The 27,098-nt window shown below is 42.2% G+C and overlaps 4 protein-coding genes across 9 annotated transcripts; 2 read left to right on the top strand and 2 right to left on the bottom strand.

The window, feature by feature from the left end:
- Positions 1-1,010: 1,010 nt before the first annotated feature.
- Positions 1,011-9,066, top strand: LOC142948191 (interleukin-31 receptor subunit alpha). Its single transcript, XM_076090047.1, has 17 exons — positions 1,011-1,082; positions 2,252-2,342; positions 2,639-2,695; positions 2,965-3,021; positions 3,113-3,239; positions 3,367-3,515; positions 3,608-3,753; positions 4,104-4,242; positions 4,393-4,481; positions 4,591-4,798; positions 4,911-5,096; positions 5,378-5,509; positions 5,872-6,033; positions 6,281-6,427; positions 6,518-6,599; positions 6,694-6,775; positions 6,916-9,066. Exons 1-17 carry the CDS (start codon positions 1,011-1,013, stop codon positions 7,372-7,374), a joined length of 2,385 nt encoding a protein of 794 aa, XP_075946162.1. The 3' UTR covers positions 7,375-9,066.
- srek1 (splicing regulatory glutamine/lysine-rich protein 1) lies at positions 8,227-18,706 on the bottom strand. Of its 4 annotated transcripts, none has more exons than XM_076080952.1 (12): positions 18,175-18,310; positions 17,297-17,480; positions 16,471-17,132; positions 16,001-16,116; positions 14,804-14,953; positions 14,057-14,235; positions 13,794-13,924; positions 13,594-13,702; positions 13,369-13,473; positions 12,928-12,999; positions 12,653-12,767; positions 8,227-11,992 (listed from the first exon to the last, which is right to left on the bottom strand). In XM_076080952.1, the coding sequence occupies exons 3-12, from the start codon at positions 16,499-16,501 to the stop codon at positions 11,837-11,839; spliced, it is 1,164 nt and encodes a 387-aa protein (XP_075937067.1). In that variant the 5' UTR covers positions 16,502-17,132; positions 17,297-17,480; positions 18,175-18,310; the 3' UTR covers positions 8,227-11,836. The 4 variants fall into 4 exon arrangements, with proteins under 4 accessions (XP_075937067.1, XP_075937136.1, XP_075936919.1 ...); XM_076081021.1 differs by having other exon boundaries at positions 16,471-16,592; positions 16,983-17,480; XM_076080804.1 differs by lacking the exons at positions 16,471-17,132; positions 17,297-17,480 and adding an exon at positions 18,450-18,706 and having other exon boundaries at positions 18,175-18,308.
- Positions 18,707-18,964: 258 nt separating this feature from the next.
- On the top strand, positions 18,965-22,433 carry ankra2 (ankyrin repeat, family A (RFXANK-like), 2). 2 transcript variants are annotated; one of them, XM_076081136.1, is made up of 9 exons: positions 18,965-19,077; positions 19,365-19,699; positions 19,770-19,928; positions 20,018-20,083; positions 20,514-20,611; positions 20,709-20,834; positions 21,012-21,078; positions 21,240-21,320; positions 21,537-22,433. In XM_076081136.1, the coding sequence occupies exons 2-9, from the start codon at positions 19,420-19,422 to the stop codon at positions 21,590-21,592; spliced, it is 933 nt and encodes a 310-aa protein (XP_075937251.1). In that variant the 5' UTR covers positions 18,965-19,077; positions 19,365-19,419; the 3' UTR covers positions 21,593-22,433. The 2 variants fall into 2 exon arrangements, with proteins under 2 accessions (XP_075937251.1, XP_075937335.1); XM_076081220.1 differs by having other exon boundaries at positions 19,011-19,086.
- Positions 22,434-22,724: 291 nt separating this feature from the next.
- btf3 (basic transcription factor 3) lies at positions 22,725-26,638 on the bottom strand. Of its 2 annotated transcripts, none has more exons than XM_076081403.1 (6): positions 26,571-26,638; positions 25,342-25,410; positions 25,020-25,133; positions 24,726-24,927; positions 24,485-24,547; positions 22,725-23,239 (listed from the first exon to the last, which is right to left on the bottom strand). In XM_076081403.1, exons 2-6 carry the CDS (start codon positions 25,408-25,410, stop codon positions 23,193-23,195), a joined length of 495 nt encoding a protein of 164 aa, XP_075937518.1. In that variant the 5' UTR covers positions 26,571-26,638; the 3' UTR covers positions 22,725-23,192. The 2 variants fall into 2 exon arrangements, with proteins under 2 accessions (XP_075937518.1, XP_075937445.1); XM_076081330.1 differs by having other exon boundaries at positions 26,508-26,617.
- Positions 26,639-27,098: the final 460 nt, after the last annotated feature.

Below are 27,098 nucleotides of genomic sequence, written 5' to 3' on the forward strand. Positions count from 1 at the left end.
GATCTCAGGGATGATAAGAGAGGTGGGGAAATTTACGTGTGAGAAAAACATGAGCTGACAGGCATCTGCTTTGTTCAACGGAAATTTATTTCCTGTGGCAAAGGATCTTTAAGATGTTCTGCTCTTATTTTAATCACTGCTTTTGATTTGAAACATGAAATCCTGAACTACATCTCCAGCTAAACTTTTCTGAAAATCTTCTTCACGTCTAACTTGTTGACCTTTTTTAACTCGGCCACACCTCGAGTTAAAAGCACGGGCATCAACACACAACAACCACCGAGGGTTCAAGCTTTGCTCTACAACTGGTACGGTGTTGAAGTGGAGTGTTAATGACATCAACATCATGATAAACGGCGTTAATTATGTTCTTTGGGCCTGAAGTCAGTGAGGTGAGAACTGAACTTCCTGTGTCTTTACAGTTCAGCCCTGAAGGAGGAACATGCAGCTAAAAGTACTTAAAACTGACGACACATAAATGCACCCGAACATATTCTGCTCTTGTTGTTACTGTATTTCGTGTCTCTTTACTGAGACCTCTCTAACTGAGCGCAGATTAAATGTGATCTTCCCCTTACTGCAACTCTCCAAGCAAGGGGTGGCATTTCCTGGCCTTACATTTAAAATAAAACCACCCACGCAGTAAAATAGTAGGAAGTAGATTTCCTCGAAACAATGATGAAAGACATTTCTTAAACTTAAGAACATTACCTGAAACTCGTGTAAAACAGGGAACTTGCGATCACGCCTAATTTGACCGACAGGGTTTTTAATAGTTATTTAAAAGTTATTCATTTATGAGTTTCAAAGGGTCATTAGAGTCTCACCACCAGGTCCATTTAGTGGCTGTTCCGGAGCTTTCGATCACATCAGATGTTACCTGAAACAATTGAGAAACACATAAAATGCTAATTTCTATATACAATATTCATAATATGTTTTTTTTTTTAAAGTTAAATTAACTTGCTGAAAGGTGCTAATTAAAAATTGAGAGCAAATCTGTTGCCTCCATGTGGCTCTTAGCAGCTAACGGTGCTGACGGCAGGAACAGTGCTGACAGGGCTAAGTGTGTTTACGGGAGGGTGGGTGCTACACCTCCAGGACGACGCTGTGGGTCGGGACGGCGTTATCAGCTGTAACCACCACATCAGCGTCTTCCTCCTTCAGCACGATGAAGGTGACAACAGCCTTCTAGCGTCAAACTTTGCACGTACATAATTCTGCACAGTGAAGGTCAAACATACAACTGAAGCAGCAAAAAGCAAAACACATTTTCGAGTGAAGGAGAACTGTGATGTTCTTAATGACGGGGAGAAGGAGGGGATCACACAAATGGGATTATTATTACACAGACATCTGCATTCTTTCTGGTTTGTCTGTTTTTGTTAAGCAACAGAATTGTATGACTTGAACAGATTTAGGGAAATTCAGACACAAATGATCACTAAAAACCTGAGTCTTTAACTTAAATATGTTATTCTCTCTTAAGATTCTGAGAAACAAGAAGTACAAAATGTGTATTGTTATTATTAGTTGTTTGGCCTTTTTGATTTGTTCTTGTTTTTTCTTCTCTTTTAACAGAAGGCTATTAATTGTCCATGTAATGCAGTATTTTCTATGCGGGCAGTGAATAATATACCTACATTTAAACTAACTTTTTACAGTGCAGGAAAACTCAGTGCTCTCTTCATAACGATGACATTTTAATTCTACTACAGCTCCCTCAAACCATTCACTTATGGGAACCGATGGGAGCACGTCTGTTCTCTGAAACATCGCTTCTGATTCAAAATGAAACGCTCGCGGCGCAATTTGTGAATTTCCAAATGAAAACGAGATTCAGTTCTTTGAAAGCACAATGAGCGTCAAGAATTTCTGAAATTACAGGACAAAAACAAGTAATTTTGAATTCATGCTGTGAGTCACAGTGAACGTACGAAAGCTTGTTTTCAGTAACTGCTCAGAGAAAAGAGCAATTCATTCAGAGATCTAACGCACAGTCACACAGAGTGCTGCTGTGGTACAACCCCACATGCTGCACAGCTCTATTTGTGGAAAGAAGAAGTACAAAGCGACTCCCGGGGACCTGGCGTCGGTTTATCGAGTCCTATGAACCGTGTCAAAATGTGTCTCCCCGCCCCTCACAGTGTGCAACTCCCCAGAATATTTCCTTCTGGTTCACTCCGAGTGAGCAGCTCCTGTGTGCATCATGACTCTGAGTGGCGGCCACATGTGGGTGTGAGTCTGTCAGTGCCGGGCGACAATGGTTGGCGGCGGATTTCATTTGGATTTTCTTGACTCAAAATGTTCCTATGCAAGTCATTCACATTTTGTCATCTTTGGTAAGTTGTCTTTAATTTTTCCTTTTGCATTTTATATTTTTAGTTACTGTCGGATGATTATATCGAACTATTTATAGAGAAGAAAGTGAATAATTTACATCTTTTTATTGTAGGAGTCTATTTAGTTTTCTTTGTAAAAAATAAATAACTAAATTCAGTTTCGAGGGCTATGGAGGATCTTTCTGTAACCTGCTGGATTATATCATTATTATACATTATATATCAGTCAAACAACTCCAGTATTTAGTATTCAAGGCAGATTTTCCCTAAAGCTTCCTTCCTCTGTTCAATTCAAGGTCTGATTATTGTTTACTACGCTACACCCTCCTCTCATGTTCAAGCATCAAGTCCAGGTATTTTACTTTTTATTATATTTCAACTTATTATTCATCAGACTGCTGCTCAAATATCAGTGATTTCATCATATGATCTCTAATAAATGGTTTCACTGATTTTTGTCCAAAAAAACAAAGAAAATGACACAAATGCCATCAAATGTCCTACAAAGTGGAGTCATACTTAGTGTTTCTCCGCTGTGAGACGAAGCGTTCTTGTAAGAATGACACAGTGAGAAAGTCACACCTGATCTAGTTTCACATCATATTCAAATGTTATGTTCCAGTGAAGTGCAGGTCACCGAACATTTCTTCCAAATATCAGCACTGTAAGATCCACCCAGGTAAAAAAAAAAAAAACATTTCAGTCATCCCCGATTGAATCATCAGCTGTTTAAACCTCTCAACTGTTTTTGCACACTGCCTCTCTTTCAGATGGAGTTCATGATTTAGATTGTTTTGGGGAAAAAAAACGACATGGCGTTAAAGTGTGTGTGTGGAAACCTGGAACGCGCGCATCAGAAAAGACCTACACACTCATCGTACAACAACAAAGGCGCAAGTAAGATTTCTCCTTTCTAGCCGAAATTAAATGACACATATTGTTTAACATGTAAAAAAAACACACACTTGCAATGATTTTTTTTGACAATTAACATCTCATCTTTCAAACCATCTCTGTTTATCAGAACATATTGCAGCGCTAACCACAACATCACTGAGTTCTCTAAAACGATCACATTATATGAAACTGTAAACGTGGTCGTGGAGGTTTTGGAAAACAGCGAATCAACAAATTGCACAAAAGCAGTTTTTAAGGGTTCACCAAAGACCATGTGTAAGTCCATAACATTGTTTTTATAAGCAAGTTTCTCTTGTTTCGATGTCACATCTCTGACTGAATGTAGTTGTTTTTTAATTATATTTCAGTGCGATGTGGTCCTCCATATACGGTGTCCTTCAGCCGCCACTCTGGAGGACTGGTTGTGAATGTGAGCTGGCCACAGGAGGACATAAAGGCCATCAAGTATTACTCTGTGAGCTATAAAGCACTGGGCAGCCTGTCGTGGAGCAAGGTCAGTTAACAAACCATGTTGTTAAGTGGTCAAACTTTAGAAAGCTCTCTTTCAGAGCTACAGAAGACATCTGTTTCCACAGGCTGAGTAGTGCTCCTTATTACGGGTGAACTGACCTTTATGAGTCAAACCACTGGAGTTCCCCTTTAATTTAACCTTCGAGTGGCCTGTCGCTGTTTCTTTGTTTTACGTACCAATGTCTTGATAAAGATGCATCTCTTTAGCAAAACAGGATCTTGTTCTTATCAAGATTCGCTGATTGAATAAAGGTTATGGTTTTAACATTTTTTTAGAATTTATGTTTTGAATAAGTCCACCTGGCATTAATTCATAATTCACTGTGTTCACAGACCGTGCAATCCCAAAATGCAACGAGATGTACAGTGGACAACCTGAACTCCTCCCTGGCCTACACTGTGCAGATACAGTGCGTCACCAGTGATAAATGCCCTCAGTGTGCAGTGAGTGACGCCTACACTGTCCCATCAGGTCAGATTGGTTTAAAGTAAATATATAACATACAAATATAAGCAGTTTTTTAAAACAAAGTGTTTTTACTCCACTGTGTGATTACAAGAACAGGAGAAACAAGTGGAAATATTGCATCTTATATCACAATAAATAAATGTCCTGTTTCAGAACTGACCACTCAGCCGGTCATTGTCAACCTTGAAGAAACTGACATTATTGGAAGAAAAGGCTGCCGGCTGCTTTCTTTAACCTGGAAGGTCATTTTTCACATCAACTTTTACTTCCACAAGAAATATAATCGGGAGTATATCTTCTGTGTAGCGACGGCTGATGCCTTTATGATACTAAAATGAGCCTGTTTGTTAGTTTCCTGCCACGGAGCTGCATGATGGCTACTATGTGACCGTTGGGAAAGCGTCAGGAGAGGCTCCACGTGAGCGGATAACCACCACTCAGCCCGAGATCAGACTGATCCTCTCATATTCAGCTTATCATCTCAACATCAGTGCTGTGAACAACGCTAGCACCTCCCCAGCTGTAAGCCGGGCGATACCACAGCGAGGAGACATGGCCCGTGAGTCCTCACTTGTATACTTTGATACTGTTTTAATCTGAACAGGAGTCGCTTTTGGAGATCCAGCCTACGATATAATTAGAGTGGATTTATCATGAACTTGTCCTCGCAGGTATGGGAGCTGGGATGCTGAACGTGACAGTCCACAACAATACATCTCTTACCATCTATTGGAAAGACAATCTCATCAAAAACTATGTCTGCTACTCTGCGGAGTGGACGAAGGCGGGACATAAAGCAACGCACATGTCCTTCTATCAGAGGAAAAACAACTATAAGACCGTATCTTCTTTACCAGGTGTGTAGATATTCACATATTTTAGTCCTCAAGAAGTTCCGTTTACGTGCTACTAACTTATTTTGCCGACTATGTTTTGAAGAAACGAGTGCTTTGAGTATTTAAACAAATGCTTTATTTGAGGGTAAACCAATGAAAAACATTGTCAGTGAACATTTTGAAGATACGTTCTGTATAAATATGTGCTCCTCATAACGTAACTCAGCTGGTGATACGAGTAGTATGCAAACATCATTTATGGAAGACTTTGGTACCTGATGAAATGCATTTCAAATACCCAGAGCCTTTGGAGCCTCACAAGAGATACAGCATCACTCTGCACACACGGCCAGACAAGGACACCTGCAACATGAAGCGCGTGAACAACAGCGAGAGCACCTATGGGACAACACAGTTCTATTTCACTCAAGGATGTAAGTCACACTCAATATACTTTTCCACTATTATGTAACGTGATTGGAATAGTCACGCGCGTCTGTATCAAATTTCATGGCAATCCATCCAACAGTTGTGGAGACATTACAAATGTCAATCTGCTGGTGGCGCTACAGGAAAAGCCAAGGGATCCACAAAATCTTTAGGATTCATCCTCTGGGGACCACGAATATCTGTACAAAATGTAATAGCAGTCCAGTTGTTGAGATAATTCACTCCGGATCAAAGTGGTCGACTGACCTAGCATGGCTAAAAACAAGGATAAATATATTATTTATTAGATATCGATTCCCTTATCCAGAACAAAACGGTCTGACTTCTTGATATCGTGCTCTCAAAGCTCCCGTCAGCGCTCCCGCAAACATCAGCAGCAACAATGTGACGCTGAATTCAGTGGCGCTGCAGTGGTCGTCCATCCCGGAGGAAGACATCAGAGGTTTCCTCCTGGGTTACGTGATCTACTACAATGAGTACCACCACGGGAAGTCAAGCACAGAGAGAAGTAAGCATTATCCGCCTGACACTGAGTTACACACAGCCTCTACCTGCATTACTCTCAATGCTATGTTTGTTTACCACCGCCTCAGTCTCTAAAGGTTTGTGAACAAGCTACAGCATTAGCAGTTGGTCTGAGGCTTTAGTGATCTAATGCAGACACCTACAGCCTAAACATCCTTTCTGGTTCAGTCCAACTTTAAAGCAGATGTGTCAACGGTGAAATGCTGAAAGGTGTCACTCTTTGATTGCAGATTTTACAGTGGATCCAATGCTGAACAGCTGTGAATTGGGGAATCTCAAAAGTGGCACAGCGTACGAAGTCCAGATATCAGGTTTCACCCGGGCAGGAGCAGGAGTACGAAGCACAGCAGGCCTGTTTAAAACGAATGATCAAGGTTGTATCCATCAAATGATGCACGCAATTACATTTCTGATGCTTACGTTTGCACAGAAACATCCTGACTTACTGTGTTTTTGTTTTTTCGTAGACGTTTCTAATCTCAGTGGCCTCATCACAACCTTTGCAGTTGTGGCGGCTGTGCTGATATTTGGATCTCCTATAATAAAAAGGTACAGCCGCTGTCTTACACGTTAAACAAGCTGTCACACGTTTCTTAAATGGATAAATATCTAACATCTACTCTACACTACCTACTCTACTTAGAGCTAAAGTGATTCTGTGGCCAAGCATACCGAACCCTGGAAAGAGCGATGCAATGCAGAGAATAGAAAAGCCTTGTGAACTGGTAAGTGTCTATCTGGGATTTCAATAAATGAACGACCAGTTTTAACATCGTGAAAGCCAAACGAAACCTCGAGTTACCAGCACGAGTGTGAAGAAATTAAATGAGCTTAATAACAAACAGTTTTCTTGTACTTCACTCAGGATCTACTAGAGTCCATCGACACTCTGAGGGTGGAGGAATGGGACACCATCAGCCTTCGGCTAGTTGAGAAAGAAGATGCGACCCCTGCTAGCACATCGCCATCAATGTTATCGCTTCTCCACGCGTCAGAGGACGAGGGAGACTCGCCAGAAATGACTCCTGACTGGATCCAACGAGACACCGAGGATGCAGCTGGAGATGTCCCGCCTGACAGCACTGGAGAAACGTTCCCGGACATCCGACGGACAGACACCCAGAGTTCCCCTTTCGCCTTTTCTAGTGCATACACAACATTGGATATGTTTCAGCGGGGCATGCCGGCGAACACATCGGTTACTCAAGCCACGGAAAGCAAACCAGAGGACACAGACCTGACTGTGGGAAAATCAGGATTGGACTACATAAGACAATTTAGCACCAGTCCGATAACAGACGGCAACATGGCCACAATTTTGTGAAAACTGTTTAGAACAGGACTGCAGACCATGAAGAGCCAAGACCACGGGATCATGAGAACCATCATCCATCCATCCATGTTTTCATTATTCATAAAGACAGAAGTTAAGTTCTCTACTGTCCATGCACATCCACATCTCTGCTCATTTCTGTAGCACTTTACCTGCTATACATCCCTGAACATACAGTACCGTACTTTTATATCTGAACCTGAACACCTCATGATGGAAACATGACTGAAAATGCTTTAAGAGCACGAGTGTATCAATGTACACTCTTTGCAATGCAGTTGTCCCAATGAATGCCTAGTATCAGGGCAATGGGCCTTTTTCACAGTAGACATTTTAACTTATCAGTGAGCAGTTTCACTTAGCAGTGAAAGCACTCATGTCTAGTGACATTATGCTGCATTCACGTGGTGTTGGAATAATCGGAAAAATGTGTTCCCGACTAGGAAAGTTCACCCGAATGCCCCTTCAAGTCGGAACAACAACTCTGAAAGTCTGCTAAAATGTTTGGTTACTCGAGTTGACGTCATTGCACACGTATTAAATATACACATTTTAGTAATAAAAAAATAGTAATATGGTATTAGGTTGTAACCATTAGATGATGTGCACTAAGAGTGATCTAGTGACCTATGCAATATTTGAGTGGTTTTAGGGAAAGTTTGGGACAAAATCATAAAGTCATAAAGTACAACATGTCTTCTTTGTAGCGTCCACGTTGTTTCCACATTACGGCTTAAATCTCATGAACACACAGCTGAAGAAGTAAGAACAGGTGCGTTCTCACTGGAGTCCAGAGGGAATCACCTCTTGGTTAAGTTGCAGCATTAAAACTCTGAACATGAGTGAATGAAAAGTCTCTTTATTGAGTGTTGTTTAGGAAACAGATGAGATGTATCTCTCGTTTCAAACTGAGGACCACAAACAAACATCCAAGTTCTTCAAAAACCGTGTTACCAAATCTTTACATCGAGTCTCAAACACAGACTTTCCCCCGTCAATCGTCTCTACTGTAGTAACCGCACACAGCGGACACGTGGATATAAAAAATAAAATTGGTTGTGCTGGAAATGTTTGTTTTTTCTTTTAAACTTCATCACTTCAAACTGAAGCGTTGTGAACACAAAAAAAGCAGGAAAATAAAAAAAAGCCATCGGGGGAATTTAAGTTTTAAAATATATCTAGCTTTCCAAGAAACAAAAAAAACAGAATAGAAACTGATCTCAATAAGTTTGCGGATGCATTTTTGACACGATCACAATACTGAAAACCGAAACACCAGAAATGACAGAGAAACAAATGATCAAATAAAAAAGACAAATCCACAAAAGTCCCATGAATGTTCAATCTACTCTATTAATTACTAAAGACAGCCGACAATACTTAAATATAACGTCTCATTCGTTTTAGCTATTCAACATCCTAAACAATAACTTCAGGTTTCATTTGTCAATAAGTCTCCATGTGTTATTAGAATATTCTGTACAATCTTAGTCTAGGCACTTTTGACCCTTCTGTGCTCTCAGTTAGACCTGCGACACATCCGACAATCTGGGCTTCGTTTGAGACAGACATTTTGTACACCGCCAGCATTTCTCTCTTTTTTTTTTTATAGTTTAGGCTTGTTTTGCATCTATAAAAACAGTAAATATTTTATCTCACAGCATTACAACAATAAGAGGAAAAGGAAGATGATACATCGTCGTGACGAATCGGAAATATAAAAAACGCAATAAAATGTACACCCATAAAACAGAAAGTAAAACGACGTATTCTTGTTGCCCGAATGAGTTATGCAACAATACATTAGGTTGACAGGTTAACAGAAATAGTACAATACCGTTCTGCACTCTCATAATTACAGCACTTCAAGTCTTAAAATCAACAGCGTACATTTTCTGCAGGACGTTCCAGAGTTAATGGTGCAGAGCGTCGTTCACGTCTAACAGCACACAAAGGGCAGATGAGCATTTTAGCTTCCCCGATTTAGAAGTATCCGTACGCTGAGGGGCCCTCGTGTTCCTACACCCAGAAGATACGTATTAAATATGTAATGCACCGATTGTTTCCTTTAGTAAAAAAAAGAAATCAGAATATGCAAAGTGGCCGTCACAGCCACACCGAGGCCAGAGCAGCAGAATAACAAGGGACAAAAATGTTTCCCCTCACGAGGCGGCGATAAAGAGAGATGAAATACCTGATGATCTAAATGATGGTTTAGTTGGTGAGATCCTTGTTCTGGTTGGCACTTCCCCTTCTTGGTGTGCTGGTGAGCAGCAAGTCTAGACACAGAACCTAACATGATAACGGCCTGGATTATACTATTATTATAATCTATATTTTACAATAGGTCATTTCTTTAATGTTTTGTATAAAATGCAACTGATGCAAACTCAGTTGCTTTGTGATAAATGAAAAGCCATGTGAGAAACTGACTGTATGGACAGATTACAGATTGATAAGGATTCACTGCAGTACTTTTACTAGATTATTAAGGATTCACTGCAGTACTTTTACTAGATTATTAAGGATTCACTGCAGTACTTTTACTAGATTATTAAGGATTCACTGCAGTACTTTTACTAGATTATTAAGGATTCACTGCAGTACTTTTACTAGATTATTAAGGATTCACTGCAGTACTTTTACTAGATTATTAAGGATTCACTGTAGTACTTTTACTAGATTATTAAGGATTCACTGTAGTACTTTTACTAGATTATTAAGGATTCACTGCAGTACTTTTACTAGATTATTAAGGATTCACTGCAGTACTTTTACTAGATTATTAAGGATTCACTGCAGTACTTTTACTGGATTATTAAGGATTCACTGCAGTACTTTTACTGGATTATTAAGGATTCACTGTAGTACTTTTACTGGATTATTAAGGATTCACTGCAGTACTTTTACTAGATTATTAAGGATTCACTGCAGTACTTTTACTAGATTATTAAGGATTCACTGCAGTACTTTTACTGGATTATTAAGGATTCACTGCAGTACTTTTACTGGATTATTAAGGATTCACTGTAGTACTTTTACTAGATAATTAAGGATTCACTGTAGTACTTTTACTAGATTATTAAGGATTCACTGCAGTACTTTTACTGGATTATTAAGGATTCACTGCAGTACTTTTACTAGATAATTAAGGATTCACTGTAGTACTTTTACTAGATTATTAAGGATTCACTGCAGTAGTTTTACTAGATTATTAAGGATTCACTGCAGTACTTTTACTAGATTATTAAGGATTCACTGCAGTACTTTTACTAGATAATTAAGGATTCACTGCAGTACTTTTACTAGATTATTAAGGATTCACTGCAGTACTTTTACTAGATTATTAAGGATTCACTGCAGTACTTTTACTAGATTATTAAGGATTCACTGCAGTACTTTTACTGGATTATTAAGGATTCACTGCAGTACTTTTACTAGATAATTAAGGATTCACTGTAGTACTTTTACTAGATTATTAAGGATTCACTGCAGTAGTTTTACTAGATTATTAAGGATTCACTGCAGTACTTTTACTAGATTTCTCTGATATGTTATTAAAGGATGCCTGAAGAAGTCAGTCAAGTTTGAAATATGTTGCAATCCAGATTAGATTTTGCCGTTCAGTGCCTGTATCTGTGCTCATATGCAGCAGATTAAATTTGATAAAATAAACTCTGCATAAAACGATAACCTGCTTTGTTCCTATATGCATTACCGACTCATTTGTGAACTTTTTTCCACCGGTTCTCACGCCATAAAAGGAAAACATTTTAAAATCTCTCTCCCGTAAGATACATTTTTATTACCGTTAACGCAGATTGTTGCTGCAAATAGCTTTTTGCAATATCAAGACAAAAACATTGTGTTTGTAAGAAAAGGCATATATACTTCTAATCTAAGAGGCATGAAAGGCTTTTCAGACGACTGAAGTGTGGTCAAGATGTCACAGGAGGAATGGACCAAGAGGAGTTTCAAAAGCTCTGCAGCTGCACATTGTTTCTGCCTGGGTGGGTGACGACAGTCTTTGTGTCTGTACAGAAGGAATAACAGGCTGACTGACACACAGAGCAGGTGGACAACCGTATGATATCATGCAATCCAATGTGTTTGTTTGGGAAGCTTGTAATGTCCAGCTGCTGTTGAGGTGTCGACTCAACTATTTAGTGTCGTACTGTCGTATCGTGAGCACCTTCTGCGAAACCTTCAGCCTCCCTTCTAAACGGGAAACGCTGCACCGAGTGCTCACCTGCCCTTTGAGTGGGGGACTGAACATCCGCTGAGTCACAGGATCCACGTGTTGCCAACAATGTGGAGTTCAAAAAAAAAGATCATGAGATGACGACCATGAGGAAAAACACGCTGCTAATGAGTGGTTATCGCCCGGTGTTTATACGCACGTCGTACTGCGCTGAGATGGGACGCGGGGTGAGTTCGTATGGTGCTGTAATAATCACTTGGAGCTGCCCAGATGTGCATACTCGGCGTTGTGAGTCTTGTAGCCGCCGTTATGCAGGGCGCACGGCGATGACGTCATGTCCTCGCTGAGTGCGTCTTCTCGTTCACTCTCAAAGTCTTCCTTTTCTTGCCGGTCATAGTCCTTTTGCACCTGAAATGTCAACGAGTAACAGTCAGACCAGACCTGGTGGGCCAAGAGTTCAGGCACTAATGATGCAGTCACTGTTAGATGTTTTCACTGAATAGAAGTTTAAAAATACATCGGACTCCTAAAGCCTAAGTCACCCTAAGAGTCACAAAACCAACACCACAAGGACACTCTGAGATAGAATACAAAAACATAAATAACCTAAATTCTAACTGGAACCCCGTTTAGCTTCCACCTTCCAGCAGTGTGATGTTCATCGGACCGGAAACACGCGTCAACTTGAGCTTTACTCTTTGCTACGAGTAAAGAACGCAACATAGATTTTGGGTGGAGTATCACTTACGATAACTGGAGTAAAGTGCACGAGACGACTGTACGGCTGCAGTGCATTCTGCAGATTATCGACGGCAAAGATGGAGCGCGATAAGTCTAAAACGTGTGATCTTTGTGTGATCTTTATCGTAAACTTTCAAAAGTAGGTCAGCGTTCAGGTGGTTTGATTCTCGAGTTTGAGAGTGAAACCATTCACCAAAAAAAAAACACAGTTTCTGAGGTGGGGGGGGTCTGCTGAGGACAGTAAAGCAGAGATTTGCAGAGATGCAGGGGGACCCAAACAGGGAGGCGTTATTCCACAGAGGTGTTCCAAAGTGTAAGCTTCTTTACCTTCTTTGGCTTGGCCTTGCTCTTTATCCTGTCCTCGTCCTTGCGGCTCCTCTTCCTGGATGCGGATCGGCCCTTTTTGTCCCTGCTGCGCTCCGTCCTCTTGTCTTTCCCACCTCTGAGAGGAGCCAATGAAAAAAAGACACCGATCACAATCTTGCAGACACAAAATCACTGAAATGTTTTAGTCCACACGTTTGTGAATCCACCAAGAAAACATAGAAAAGACAAGGACCGAACATCTCAACAGTGTTCTGAGGATGGAGTGGTGGATTTACCTTTTCAGGGAGGGTGATCTGACTTTCCTGCGAGGGCTCCTGGACCGGTCCTTACTCCTCCTCCTGTGGCCCCTGATAACAACACATTAACTGGATCAACTACATTTATTAAGACAATATAATCTATTTACGGAAAAAACTGCAGTGTGCAAGTACATAAAAACATAAAGGTAAAAATCCATCGATACATACTTTATAGTATCAAAAGGTTTATAAGATAAAAAGATACATTTTCCACACAACAGGAGCCGAATCCAGGAAGTTACTAGTCTTATGAAGAACATGGGGCCCTCTAGTGCCCAGTGCAGGGATAACAGGGTAGAGCTTGATAATACATTATCTTAAATTAAACTCCAGAAGCAGATGAAACCTCTCCAGAGCACTGAACAGCGTAGAAACAGATCATTTTGAGATCGATGCCTCGTGTTGTTCCCGACATACCTGGAGCGACTCCGACTTTGTCTCTTGTCTCGGGAGTGGGAGCGCCGCTTGTGGGTGCTTCGGGGATTGTGGGTGTCGGTCCTCGGCCACACTTTCGGTACCGGTCTGCTCCAACAGGAAGAGAAAGAAAATAAATAAATGCTCATCACTGACTGGACACAATCAATCATTCCATCACAGCGGCATGCCAGTGAAGTCTCAACGCTCCGAGTGTTAGCTGATCACCTGTGTTTCGAACGGGACCTCTTCCTGTGCGTTCTTGAGCGGGAGCGGGACGGAGAGCGGGACAGACGCGACTTCCTCGACCGGCTGGAGGAGCGCTTCTCTAGGTCAGCTAGAGGCAGAGCGGCAGTCTCAGCATCAGAACAACTTCACGAATCCGTCACTAAAACCTTGATACAATGCAGCCAATCAAAAAGCTGTACCTGGATCTATGGCAGCAGCGATGGTGCACTGGGCTTCCCTCACCCTCTTCATCACACTTTCTAGCTCCTTAGCGGCGGCCTGTGGCGTCATCTCCGGGGGTTTTACTATGGCGTTATTGGAATGATTAACCCTGGAAGACCAAAAGCTAAATCAGCTGACACAAACCACTAAAAGACATTCAGAGTAAGTAAAGGACACATTTCTAGATTTAGATTTTCTGTCCCTGCTGAACATCTCTGTAAGACGATCTCTTAACACGTACTTCAGGGGTCTGTCTCCGAACATGACCCCGTTGAACGTCAGGGCTCTGCCGACGGAGTCCTGCTCCACAAACTCGACGAAGGCGAAGCGTGTCGGCTGAGTCTCGTCTCCGGCCATTCGCACAAACTTGACCTCTCCCACCTGCTTGAAGAACTCCAGCAGCTGGTCTGCAGTGGTGGTCTGTGACAAAAAAATAACTAGATTGAATGACAAGTTTGCAGCTACAGAATGTGAAGCTTTGATTTTTTTTGGGTGCTGGAATCAGTTGAGAGTTAACTTGTTAAAAGGATTTATTTTATTGATCTGATGTCCTACATCATCATCAGCGCTGCAGGGCCCCGACAACAAATACTGCACTTGAAGGCTTTAATATCTTCTCTCGTGGGTACAGATAGCTTATGAACAGAATTTGTCTCTGAGCATTATTAGTGGAAACTGTAATTTGTTCAGATGAGTCATGAATACGTCAAGCTGTCTGGAGAAAGAAGACAGAAATGAGGCATCTTTCACTGCAATAGGAATGAGGGAAAGGATGGTTGCTACTTAAAGTATAAGTCTGGTGATATCATGTATTTTTCTTATTCACAAAAAATCCTACAAACTGACATTGATTTCATTCTACTAATAAATATTGTCTGTGTATCTGAGTCCGATATGTCTCCTCCCTCTGTGCCACAGAGCTCTATTGTTTTTGTGACGCTAAATGCTCAGTAGGTTCAGTGTGAACACAGGTTTGACATGACGTTACCTGTGAGTTCAAGTTGCCAACGTAGACGGTCCTCCTGATCTCATCCACTTTTGAGGGATCCACATTCCCCATGAGGGGGGCCTGGGCGCTCGCTGATGCTGCTGCGGGGTCCAGGGCAGCCGACAGCCGATTCACTACGGGAAGGTTCAGCTGCGGGAGTGAAACACACACTCAGGTTTTACTTAAGCCGAGTCCACACCACACCACTTTAGACCCGATGTTCCGTTTCTGCAGCTCCCTGACAAGAGACCCAGATCAGAGGCAGATCTCCGTTGGCTTGGCGCTTGCAAATTGGCCCTGTGAGGCAGAGAGGATCGCCGCTGCATCGCAGACTCATCCCAGATGTCTAGCTGGATAAACATATGGACCTGTCATGGAGTCTGTTGGGGAGCTACAGCCAAGGAGAGCGCAAGACACGGGTTGAGGGGGAAACCTGAGGAAAGGGTCGCCTGCACCAACAGGAACTTTAATGTCTGTGTTGCATTTGCAACATGGACCAAAGTTGATATTGGAAGCAGGCTATGGGTGCAACCCAAGTCTCTTCATTGCATCCACGTTTCCCTCTTTCCATTGCGTTTCGTCCCTCCCATCAGCGATGCATGGAGAGGAAACGAGGAAATACGTTTTTAGATAAATGAGACGTCCTTTCCTCTGAAGCGTCACGTGAAGCGGAGTTTGTGTCTGCACACATGTTAACTGTACTAATAAAGATACACAGTTGTCACTGCCAGAGGAGAGCCATTTTCTCTGTAATGAGGGGGCGTGTCGGGCCGTTGAAAGACTTCCGTGAAGGCTGCTCTCGTGTATCCTCGCTCATGGTTCCTCAAGAGATACCTCCTCTCTCCTCGCTTCTCAGAGAAGGAGCGAGGAGAGAGCTTTGAGACATCCGTCAAGATGGCGGAGCAGAACAACTTCCGGATCAAGCGGGGAGCGAGGAAATGACAAAAAAAAAGAGACTTGGGATGTACCGTATAAATAGTAAAGACATGTGGAAACTGTTTTAATGACAAAACACAGTTTGTAGACGTCATCTGGGATTCTACCCGGTGGCAGATCTTGTAGTGTGCGACCCCCCCCTACTGCCGGTCCCTCATGTAGTGTGAAAACCACAACGAATTACAAGACAGAAAGTTGCGTAGCGTGAACGGCGCAGCGATCTGACGGACAAACAGACAAGAAAACAAGATGGCAACTCACGTTCTGAAGCGGAGCTGGAGCGGGAATCGGTAGCAGTCCGCCTCCAGGAATCAGACTGGGTACTGGGGCGGCAGGTGCCAAAAGTGACAATGCCTTGGCCTCTTCTGGGATTCTCCCTGCAGGACAGAAGCAGATATTAGTGAAGGCAATAGAGGGACGCTTCACTCTGTCTCCTCTATGTCTGCACAATAAGCCCACTGTATTCTAGAGAGAAAGAGAGCATACACTTCCCCATACAACCTACAAAGTGTTCTAGTGTCTACTGCTGGAGACCGAGCATCCTTACTTTGCTTTTGTTAAATTATTCTCCTCAGTCAATCTGAATTATCATTTTCAATAACAATCTTAACTTTTCTTTTTCTCAGAAACAAAAAGAACACTGATTTTTGGCCTTGGTCTCTTTTCATAGATCAAAAAGAAAAGAAAAACACAATGCAGAGAATGAGTCAACACTTTGATGCATGGGTCACCTGTACTGGAAACATATTGGTCATGAACCATACGATATCAAGCATGGGCGCTTTTCCGTGTGGCGATCGTTTCGCAGTGTTGGAAAGGTGTGCAACACAAGACAACCCCAATGGCTGCATCACTAATAGCACACAGGACATCAGATACAGAAAAGAACAACAATTGTAAGAACTGTGGGAAATGTTAGCCAAGACTTAGCCATGAAAAAAAACAACCAATTAGGCATTTTGCTGATTCCACTCTGGACTAAAGTCAGCTGCTTCTATAGCTGGAGAAGAGAGCTACGTTAAGACCAGCAAGAAACAAACTCTGTTCATTACAGCCGGAGGCACCGAGCATAAAATGATGATGTTGAATGGAGAGTTGCAGTGTTATTATTAAACATTAAACATCTATACCAGAGCTCTGTGACGTAGTAATGTGAGGGGGAGAAAAAAAACCTTTTACTACAGATTTACGGCACAGATGAAAAGCGCAAATAGAATTTTAAAAAGGTTCTCCTGGGTCTCACTTTCAGAACGTCTAAACCCTGGCTACGTCAACAGGAGGAGGTGACAAGAGAGTAAAGTGTTAGTGATCCTCTTAGCATCCCATGTGTGATACACATCCCACCGGTATGCCGTAGCAACCTGGACAGAACTCAATCACACACAAGCCGCAGCTGTAGCGGAAAGAGAGAGGGGGGTGGGGGGTTGGACAATAATCAAAACAACAAACCAAAATAACAAATATAAAAAACACAAAGCTAGAGATAAGCAATACTGTAGTTTCTAGATAGAGACAGTAGAGAGTGGACAACATGGGAAAGTATGAAAGGAAACAAACCAAAATAAAAAAATAAATTAAAAAATAAAAAAGAGACAAGGTGTCCATCTTGGAAGGTGCAGCAGGCTATTCTCCTGGTCACATTCCCCCTTGAAGGCTGCGTTGGCCCGATCGGGGATAGTGGCTTGGAAAACAATGCCTGACTCAGGCTAGTGTAGTGTAACAGCTGGGCCAGTCTAGTCATCTGATATGCACACATAATCACACAGAAAAAACATACAAAACCAAATTAATAAACTCAGTAGCCATCCAGCACTAAGTCACGTGGACAAAAAAAGCATCAAGTTAGAGGTGATATCATTTTTTCTTTTGACTGTACACAAGGGGACAACAGTGGCACCAAAAGGGGGGGAGGAATTTAAAGAAAGGGAGCACCAAAAATAAAAATAAAAGAAAGAAAGAGAGAGAAAGAGGATAAAGTTAGCTGTGATGGCATGAACTTATTTTGGTAATTTCCATGAAACAAGTAACATTAATGGCAGCTTCTTATGGAAAATACACAATGCTACTTGTTCCAGAGAATCCAGTGTTTACAGTGAGGTAAATATTGTCTTGCAGCTTCAAAAAAAACACATTCAACATATCTCTAGTGTCGTCTGTAGAAAGCACCTTGTGACAGCAGACAGACAGTTTTTATTGAGGGGATACAACCAGGCACCTGTCTCAAGTACTTGTGACAAAAAAAAGTGGCTAAAATAAGAAACTACCCAAATGGCACAACTTGCCAATTTTTTCCATGTGAGTAATAAAAGAAAAGAAAAGAAATAATTCAGAATTCAACCAAAACACCAAACGGTTGGATTCAAAAGTGGGGAGGAGGCCCACTCAGACAACTCAAGACATTTCATTCCCATTCTTTTTAAACGAAACACACTCACCTTCCGCACATGGCACTACTATCAAGGCTCTGTCAACAAAAACAGTATTGGTGAGATGTTGCGCCACACCAACACTGGAGGGGTCTCGGTACTTTATATAGCACACTTTGGAGGAGAAAGACAGAGGGCCATTGCTGTCAAAGAAAAGACGAACAGAGAAGAAGAAGAAAAAAGGTTAGCTGTGTTTCGCTTTGGTCTTGATTTTTCATGTTTACGTAGGCCGCAAGTCCGCGGTGTTGCCTAGCTAGCCGTCGCCGGGGGCAGGGTGCTCTTACTCGGGCGGGTAGAGCCGCAGCTCCTCGATGTCTCCCAGGAAACCGAACAGAGTGCGCATCTGCTCGCTGCTCACGGCCGCGGACAGGTTGGTGACCTGGACGACAGCGGTCCCTGGTATCCCGCTCATTGTGCAAACCGGTTGACAATCTTTAAAGTGTGGTAATTTATACAAGTATGTATTTCTTAGTGTCCCCCCCTCCACCACTCGGTTCTATGCATAGTACATCCAAGCGGGCGGAACGAGAGGTTTCTTTGGCTTCCTCTTACTTTCGAAAAAGGAGTTGACAATAAACTCGGAGGTGGATTACCGCCCCCTAGCGTGGTGGCCGCTGCATTACAGCCTCGATGTTGCATTACTGGCAGCTTCAGGGTTAATTCTCCCTCAGGATGTATGTATGTTGATTGTCAGCATTTCATGTCTGATTAAGTGTTTGTTATTTATCAATAAACTTAAATCTGTTCGGCAGCAGCATGATGTGGAGGTCCCGGAACTAAAAACGGGGGAGGTTAATAGTGGATGCACCCTTTTGTGGACGCCACTAACTGCGCATGCGTAAATGTGATCAAAACACCGAATGAAGAAGGGTGAACGTATGAGGATATTTAAATAAAACAATGCCTTATCGAGTAAGAGAGGTCTTTATTTAAATTAAATATTGATAAAAGCTTTCATTTGTTTCTATGTTCATAGTTATTTTTTGCCACGGTGTATTATTGTGACTAACGGAAGGTTACAATAACAACAGCTAGCATACTAACTGATAGCTAACACAGTTTATTAGACATTTAATATCAAAACCTGCTGTTTTTAGGTTAGCTTTGTCAGCCACAAGCTAGGAAACATTAACGCTATACGTATTGTGACTAAATATGTATTTGGTTTTATATATATACGAATTGTTTCCGTGTTTCAGGCGCGCGGTGGCTTCAGTTTAATCTCAGTGTGACAGCTCGGTGAGGGATCAGAGAATGGACGTTACCTTGTCAGCCTCCGGTGGGACAGCAGAGGCCATGGAGGGGATCTGCGTAATGCCCGATTTGAGTGTCATCAAGACCGAGCAGTCGATGGGCGTGAGCCCAGATGACACGGGCACCCAAAATGTGGCCATGGGCATCAAGTTCATCCTGCCCAACCGCTTCGACATGAACGTTTGCTCGAGATTTGTCAAGTCGCTGAACGAGGAGGACAGCAAGAACATCCAGGACCAGGTCAACTCCGATCTGGAGGTGGCCTCTGTGTTATTCAAAGGTAGGTTTTTGGTTATCTTGTGACGATGTCTGACTTCAGTTCAGCTCACTTGCCTCAATATGTGTTTCAGCTGAGTGCAACATCCAGACGTCCCCCTCCCCGGGTATACAGGTGCGCCACGTCTACACGCCATCCACCACCAAGCATTTCTCCCCCATCAAACAGTCCACCACACTCACAAATAAACACCGCGGCAATGAGGTATCATCCACGCCTCTGTTGGTGCATTGTAAGTACCAAAGTCGTTTTATTTACTTAATGTTTCTAACACGAAGTAAGTCCAAATGTTGATCATTACCTGCATGTTGTTCCTCTCAGCTTTGTCCATTCATCAGCTTGCAGCCCAGGGGGAAATGGTGTTTCTGGCCAGCAGGATTGAACAGGGTAGGTAAACCCATCTGGGTTGTCGGGTAGAGTTCCTACTAGTCATGCAGTGGTGAAATGATCTGAAACACCACTCACTGTCACTGGTGTTTAGAGCTGCAGCTAATTCTTATGTTCATTAAAGACAAATTAGAAAATAGTTAAAAATGGCCACTGCATTTTAGTAGAGTCCAGTGTGACGTCTTTAAATGTCTTATTGTGTCTGAACAACATTTAAAAAACCAGCGATATAGAGTTAACTATCATATCAGACTAAAGTAAATCAGACAATATTCTTATTTAAGAAGCTGGAACCAGAAAATATTTGGCAGGTTTTGCTTGAAAAATGACCAAAAAATATTACAGTTGTGTCGAACAGACGCACTCCTGCAAAGGATTGTGGGTATGGAGATGCAGTAATCACATTGCTTTTCATGTATCATTTTAACAGAGACTGTAATCAACCTCCAAGATGAGGAAGGCTTCACCCCCCTGATGTGGGCAGCCGCACACGGACAAATCGCCGTCGTCGAGTTTCTCCTTCAAAATGTACGGAAAGCTCGACGTGTCGTTCAGATCTCACGGTTTTATTAATATTCCATCACGTCCTCTTTATTTATTTGCTGGTCGTCACTCTTCGCCGTAGGCTTCTGACCCAAACGTCCTGGCCAAAGGGAGGGAGAGTGCTTTGTCCTTGGCCTGCAGTAAGGGATACACCGACATTGTGAAGATGCTCATCGACTGCGGTGTTGACGTCAATGAATACGACTGGGTAAGAATGCCGAGCTTCTATCTCATGTTCTGCTCTAGTAGAATAGAACAACAACAACAAATTATGAGGTTATGCTATTAGGGAGATCTCTCACTCACGTTGTGCTGGGTTGGATGTCATCTTGCCATCTAATGAAGCCCTTTTGTGTGATTTGATGATCCTTCATGTGGCTTTCAGAATGGAGGAGCCCCTCTGCTCTACGCCGTCCATGGGAACCATGTGCGCTGTGTGGAAATCTTGTTAGGTGAGGACGAATGTTTCACTGAAAGTAACACCTGTGGTCACAAACATCCATCCGTCCCACAGGATAAACATGAATCTCTAGTGTTTCGGTATTGTTATGTGTTGCTACTACCATAAACATGTGAAATAATAAAGTCCGGGGTTTGTTTGTGTGTCTTCCAGAGAGTGGTGCTGATCCGACCATCGAGTCAGACTCTGGATTCAATGCGATGGACATGGCCGTAGCGATGGGTCACCGGAATGGTGAGTGTAAATGAAGCAGATAGTCTGAGCCTAAATTTAATGGGTTTAAAACATGGAGGAGCACACAGACTGAGAAACAGGTATTGACATTACTGGAACAAATTGTGCTTTAAATAAAAGGTCATTTTTGTCTCTACTCAGTAATCGCAGTAGATTAAAAAGAAAAAATGACCATTCATCCACGACTAACACACTGATGTATGTTTCTCTGTTTAGTTCAACAGGTGATGGAGGCACACCTGCTGAAGTTACTGATGGGAATCAGAGAGTGAACTGTGACACAAGTGACGGCTCTGGACAATCACGTAGCGCGGCCGGGCTGTGGGCCGGCACCGATACTCTGGTCCCTCTGAGTGATGTTTCAGGTCAACATGATTCTGTTGGCGTGCCGCACATGAAGGTTTGTGCGGTGAACCCACTTTCTAACAGTTTTACTTTTCTTTCCACGTTGAATGTGGAGTAGCAAATCTGATCCAGATCTCTGTAGTATGCTGCATCACGTGGAGTGCCGTGTAGGATTGATTTTGCGTTAAAGCATGGAGGTTTTAATATTGTACATGTTCCATCCTTTTACCGCCATGTCAGCGGTTTATTTTTTAAACTAACTTATTCGCCATAAAAAGGCATTTTTAAAAGAATACCAATGTAATATGTTGAATGGCCTCATGTTCACACCGTGTGGTTTTCATAGTGAGCTCGTTCTGCTCTCGTGACTCAGTGGGTGGATTGAAAATAGGTTTTTACAGACTGTGCTTTTATGACGCTGCCAACCTGTTTGTCGTACCGACGTTATTTATTTGAGAACCGTAGTCAGTGTTGTAATGTGACTAAAGTATATTGATGTGAAGTCTGTTTGGTTTCTGTGTGTTGTGATACTAATGTTTACCGACGTGTTGTGCTTTCTGAAATAACCTCGCACCTCATTAAAGCATCCAACAGGGGTCTTGTGGTGCTGTTTGCCTGTGTGTGTGTGATGGTGGTTCATACCAGTCATAGGTGGTTTATCTACAAATACCTTGTACTGACCACCATGAAAGGTCAAACCACTGTTTAGTCACTGATATGAATCTGTTATTTAATTAAAAGATCTTTTTAAACTGGAAAAAGAGAAAACACTTACTTCGTAGCTGTTGAGTGCCGTACATGGAGTTAGAGCAGAAGTCTCTATCACTGAATATAAAGCTTTAGGAATACACAGTTATGAGATAAGATTCTAATAAGCCGTTTCTTGCACGGCATCACAATTTTGTTAATCTGTCTTTAAGTCAGAAATCCTTCAGTGATGTCCTTTAACTGAGTTGTATAGTAATGTAACACTTCAGGACGCCGACTAATTTACAGAAGAGCAACAACATTTTTCCAGCGGTGGAAATCGTCCTCGAGGAGGAAAAAACAAAACAGAAATTGTGTCTATTTTTTTGACAGTAGCAAAGGTTTATTTCGGATACGGTGGTTTGAGCGAGGCCATGAAGAATGAAGGTTGAGTAACATGGAAGATGTACAGCGGGAGCCTTAAACACCACGTTTTACACAAATCTCTCACTAACTGGACACACGGAGCACAACAAGCATGTGGAGAGTCTGGTGGAAAAGAGGAAGTGGAATGAGTACTAGAATACCGTACGCTTCGATACTGCTTTCCCGGGTTTTTAATACTTCACAGTACTATTCTAGAAAATTACTCAAAAAAATAATTCATAAGAGTAGGCAAGTACTTTGTTCAGGTGTTGCACATTTAAAAGAACGCTCACAGTCAAAAGTTGACAGATTATTCATCTTCTCGGGTACTTTAACGATTAGCTCTCCACCTCTCCAAATAGACAGAAAAACATCTTGGGCCTCACATGGTCACGTCAGGGAGTCCCGTTTCCTCTAGTTAGCCTCATCCTTGGATGCTTCATCAAAATTCTCCACCAGATCTGAAACAACAAAAGACTCCGTGGTGAGCTGATTGATTCGGGGAGAGAGGCATGTCCATCTGCACAAATCACTCTCCGAGGTGCCGGAGCACAATTCAGGAAAAGCGTGTTTATCTGAAACGTGATACTCGCTGCAGCGCAATCCAAATTATTTGCTCATCTTTTCCCCACTCCCACATGGGCTGCAATGTGGTGCACAGATGGGACCCTTCTCAACTACTGAGAGCAGCTGTAAAAATGATGGGGGGGCGAAGCATCAAATGGTCGTCTTCAATTACTCCCGTGAAATGTGAGAAATCTGCCTTTCAAAGCCCGGGCTCAAAGGGTCGAGGGGTTAAAATGGAAACAATTCAAAAAGGTCTGAGTGAACATGTTCCTTCAGAGGGAGAACAAAAAGGAAACTTAACTCCAATAACAACATGATGGCGATGGCTGTTAACCCCTGAGCCACCGGGCTGCTCCCATTGCTGAATACATGTGTAATCGTTTGTTACATTAGCGAGGACCCGAGAGACGTCCTGGGAAAAGATGAGGTTGTTGTAATGGCAACCTCATGTGTTGGGCCCATTCTCCTCACAAAGAAAAGCAAACTGGATCTTAAGATCTTATAAACAATGAACATGAGATTTAAATACTAAACCCTGCATTGCACCATCACTCTAAAGTCATTGATGAAGCCCCTTCACATGACCCCCTTTCACGAGCCAGAAGAAAACAAAGCTGCCACGGTTATTTAACTAAGGGAAAGACATCGTCCCATAATGGACAAGTGTGAAGAAGCATTTCCAAATAAGGGCCTTTGTCCACATAGTGTGTCTTTCTGAGCGCCAGCGTCTTTTTTCTGAGCGCTCCGTGTTTTTTGTGCGTCAAATTGAAAATCTCTGAAAAAGCGCTGATGACGTCACCGTAGACATTATGGAGGAGAAGCTTGTTTTGGCCGTGTTGATCCATCCTGAGCTTTATAAGTCACACAGACACCATCACAACACACACATTTGTGCGAGCAGATCGCCCAAATGCATAATAAAAATCTAAGGAGCGATTCAAGTCTGTCATACAACGGAGGTTTGAGTTGTGATATGTCGTCAGAGGAACATAAAAAACAAGATGAAGCGGAGTGCTTTTCTGCCAGAAGAAGAAGCTATGTGGACACAGACTAAGACTGCAGAGGAGGAATCTACTGTTTTGAATGGTGGAACAAACAATTGTGCATGTAACGCAAAAATGAGTCATTTGAGCACTCACCTGGAACGTCATCATCTTCGTCTTCTTCTTCTACTGTTGCAATCGGCGCTTTTCCATCTGCAGCTGCAAGAAGAGAAAACGATCAGTGAGAAGTTTAAACGGTGAAAACAATAAAAGGTTAAATCCTGAGGGCAGCTAGACTCATCTCTTTAAACAAGGACAATACAGTCCTGAATCTATAGTGTCATTTACGCTAAATGATGACTTTATTCAACACGCTGTGGTGCGATAGGTTACTGACCCTGTTTGGGCAAAGCCTCGGCAAGTCTCCGCAGGCTCGTCAGGCTGTCGGCTCCCAGCTGGTTCAGGATACCCGGCAGCATCTCGGTCAGCTGCTTGGTCTCAGCGTGGCCGGTGATGGTGAAGGTGTTGGCTGCGAGGGAGGCCTGCACTTTGGGATTGTTGAAGTGGATGACTGTTCCCTGATTTGTAAACATGTTAACCTGTAAGAGAACAAAGTTTTATGCTGTTAACAAGCTGAATCAGATTCACCTGTAATCACAGTGGGACAGCTGAGAGGAACATTTTTTCCTACCTCCTCAATACCGGAGATGTTGTTGACACCGAGCTTCTTTAAGGAGAACTGCAGCTTCTTGTCGTCCGCGGTGGCCGTTCTGTGTACAACCTTCTTCTTTCTGCGAGCGCTACCCTACGGAGACATCCAGCCAAACATCTGTGTAAACCTCCAGTTGTTCATGATCTATTCATGCATCATCCTCGGTATCGTGCTCAGAGCTTAAGATGGATTTCGCAGCAGAGCCTGAGCAGGTCTTACAGCATTAGGAAACAGCAGAGCGTGTTGCAGACCATAAATCACGTCATGTAACCTGTGATAATGCGTCGAGTTGGTCACTTACCTTTCCGCCGATGCGGACTTGTGCCTGTAGCTTAGCAAGTTTTTCTTGATTCATAATTGATTCTTTCATCTGGAAAAAGAAAGAAAGCACATTATATAAAATGTATCGTAGTGTATCTTTATACTGACAGCATTCATGTTTGACAAACTCTTTTAATATATTTGGGATATTTGAAAATAAATAATGTGAAAACCGCAATATTGTATATCTCATAAACTTCACAATCTTACAATATTAATAATAAACTGCTAAAAATAACAAAAATAACGTGTTAGGGTAATTCAATAAACTTCATGTGGTTGCTGAAAAGACAGCACAAAGCACATCTGTACCAAAACAAGCTAGAAATCTTTGTTTTCTGACATCAAGTAACAAACTGAGTTTAGTGCATTCAGTGACTTTAACACTGGTGTGATCTGGTGAGTTCATGGGCTTCTGATCCAGAAGACAAAGAATATTCCTTAAAGGTGTGTAACGGATCATTGTGGGAAAACAAACACACCAGGTGTAGCTGAAATGTGACATCCTTGCAAAACTGTTATTCTGCAAAAAGTGTTTGTTTTCATCCCTCATTGAGGTGCTTCTGTGGCAAATCACAACCTCAGCAGCAACTCCGGGGTTGCAATAAATAATTGCCCACTGTAGATAGCGTGACAACACCTTTATTACAAAGAAGTGATACTTCCCCTATTGGAGTTTTTAGTAATGCACATGTGCACACTTAAAAAAGGCATGATCGCATCACTACAGTGCTGCATGTGCACATATCACATTATCATTCTCCTGTATAATGCACCGGTGAATAACAGCCATGTTAAACATATATCTGCACCTTTTTTTCTTAGCTTCTGCTAGCTAACGGTTCCTCGTCTATGTTCTCTGTATTATTGACAACAAAACGAAGACACACAACAAAATAATATGGCGGGCCAAACAAAGTAGGGCCATGGGTGACGTCAGAGTGTGTTAAGCTAACGTTCGCGGACTAATTCAACCAACCGTTGTACCGAAACAAGGTGTGGTTTAGCTTTTGTGCAATAACTTGTTAAGCTAACTTTAGCTAGCCTCTTATGCTAACTGGGAGCTAGTGACACACAGCGTCGGCAACGTTAGCTTCAAACCGCGGCAGATATTCGGCCATCTAGTCAGAAAAGGCTTTCGTTTACCTCTTGCCGTCGGATCGGAGTAAAACAGTGGTGGGAAGAAGGTATTTAAAGCTCCTCACTGACCTGTAAACTAACAGCAGACACATGCGCGGAGCAAGATGGACGCGAGAGAGGAGGGAGGAAGTGACGTAGGGCGAGAAGCGCAAAACAGCGGTAAGGGTTTTCCTACCCCGAGTTTAGCTTCGCAGGCAACACTTTCTACCGCTCGAAACGGTACTTATCAATACAATAGGACAGTTTGGATTTTGGGCTGCCCCAGATTAAAAAGATATGCACTATTTGTAATTTTTATGTATATTTAAGAAAACGGTACAAAGCATATAACTTGGAATGCACTGTGTTGCAGTATGATGAAATCAACATGTTTTTTGCCTTTTTTTAACATACATAAATAATGACCATTATGTACACTTGTAATGGCAAAAAAAAGTATTAATTTAATCTGATCAGACAGCTAACTCACTGTAAAAGCCTGGAAAATGAACTGACTGCTTACAAGACTTGTTATTTGTGTATTTTCAGGGCTTCTACTGTCAGGTCGTTTCACTAGAAAGAACAAAGATACGAGATTACGATCCACTGCAAACTCAC

Source organism: Anarhichas minor, unplaced genomic scaffold (assembly GCF_050575085.1).
Source record: "Anarhichas minor isolate MPS153535 unplaced genomic scaffold, ASM5057508v1 ptg000002l, whole genome shotgun sequence".
NCBI classification, from domain to species: Eukaryota; Metazoa; Chordata; class Actinopteri; order Perciformes; family Anarhichadidae; genus Anarhichas; species Anarhichas minor.

Bases quoted from the DNA above. Each gene is read 5' to 3' on its own strand.
- LOC142948191 (XM_076090047.1), top strand. From the start codon at position 1,011: ATGTGGCTCTTAGCAGCTAACGGTGCTGACGGCAGGAACAGTGCTGAC. The intron at 4,799-4,910 runs GTGAGTCCTCAC...TTGTCCTCGCAG, and splicing joins ACAGCGAGGAGACATGGCCC to GTATGGGAGCTGGGATGCTG. The intron at 6,034-6,280 runs GTAAGCATTATC...CTTTGATTGCAG, and splicing joins GAAGTCAAGCACAGAGAGAA to ATTTTACAGTGGATCCAATG.
- srek1 (XM_076080804.1), bottom strand. From the start codon at position 18,577: ATGAGCGGGATACCAGGGACCGCTGTCGTCCAGGTCACCAACCTGTCC. The intron at 13,703-13,793 runs GTACAGCTTTTT...CTCTGCCTCTAG, and splicing joins CGCTGCTGCCATAGATCCAG to CTGACCTAGAGAAGCGCTCC. The intron at 13,000-13,368 runs GTATGTCGGGAA...TGTTGTTATCAG, and splicing joins CAAAGTCGGAGTCGCTCCAG to GGGCCACAGGAGGAGGAGTA.
- ankra2 (XM_076081136.1), top strand. From the start codon at position 19,420: ATGGACGTTACCTTGTCAGCCTCCGGTGGGACAGCAGAGGCCATGGAG. The intron at 19,700-19,769 runs GTAGGTTTTTGG...TATGTGTTTCAG, and splicing joins GGCCTCTGTGTTATTCAAAG to CTGAGTGCAACATCCAGACG. The intron at 20,084-20,513 runs GTAGGTAAACCC...TCATTTTAACAG, and splicing joins GGCCAGCAGGATTGAACAGG to AGACTGTAATCAACCTCCAA.
- btf3 (XM_076081403.1), bottom strand. From the start codon at position 25,410: ATGAAAGAATCAATTATGAATCAAGAAAAACTTGCTAAGCTACAGGCA. The intron at 24,928-25,019 runs GTAGGAAAAAAT...GTTCTCTTACAG, and splicing joins ACATCTCCGGTATTGAGGAG to GTTAACATGTTTACAAATCA. The intron at 23,240-24,484 runs GTGAGTGCTCAA...TTGTTGTTTCAG, and splicing joins CGAAGATGATGACGTTCCAG to ATCTGGTGGAGAATTTTGAT.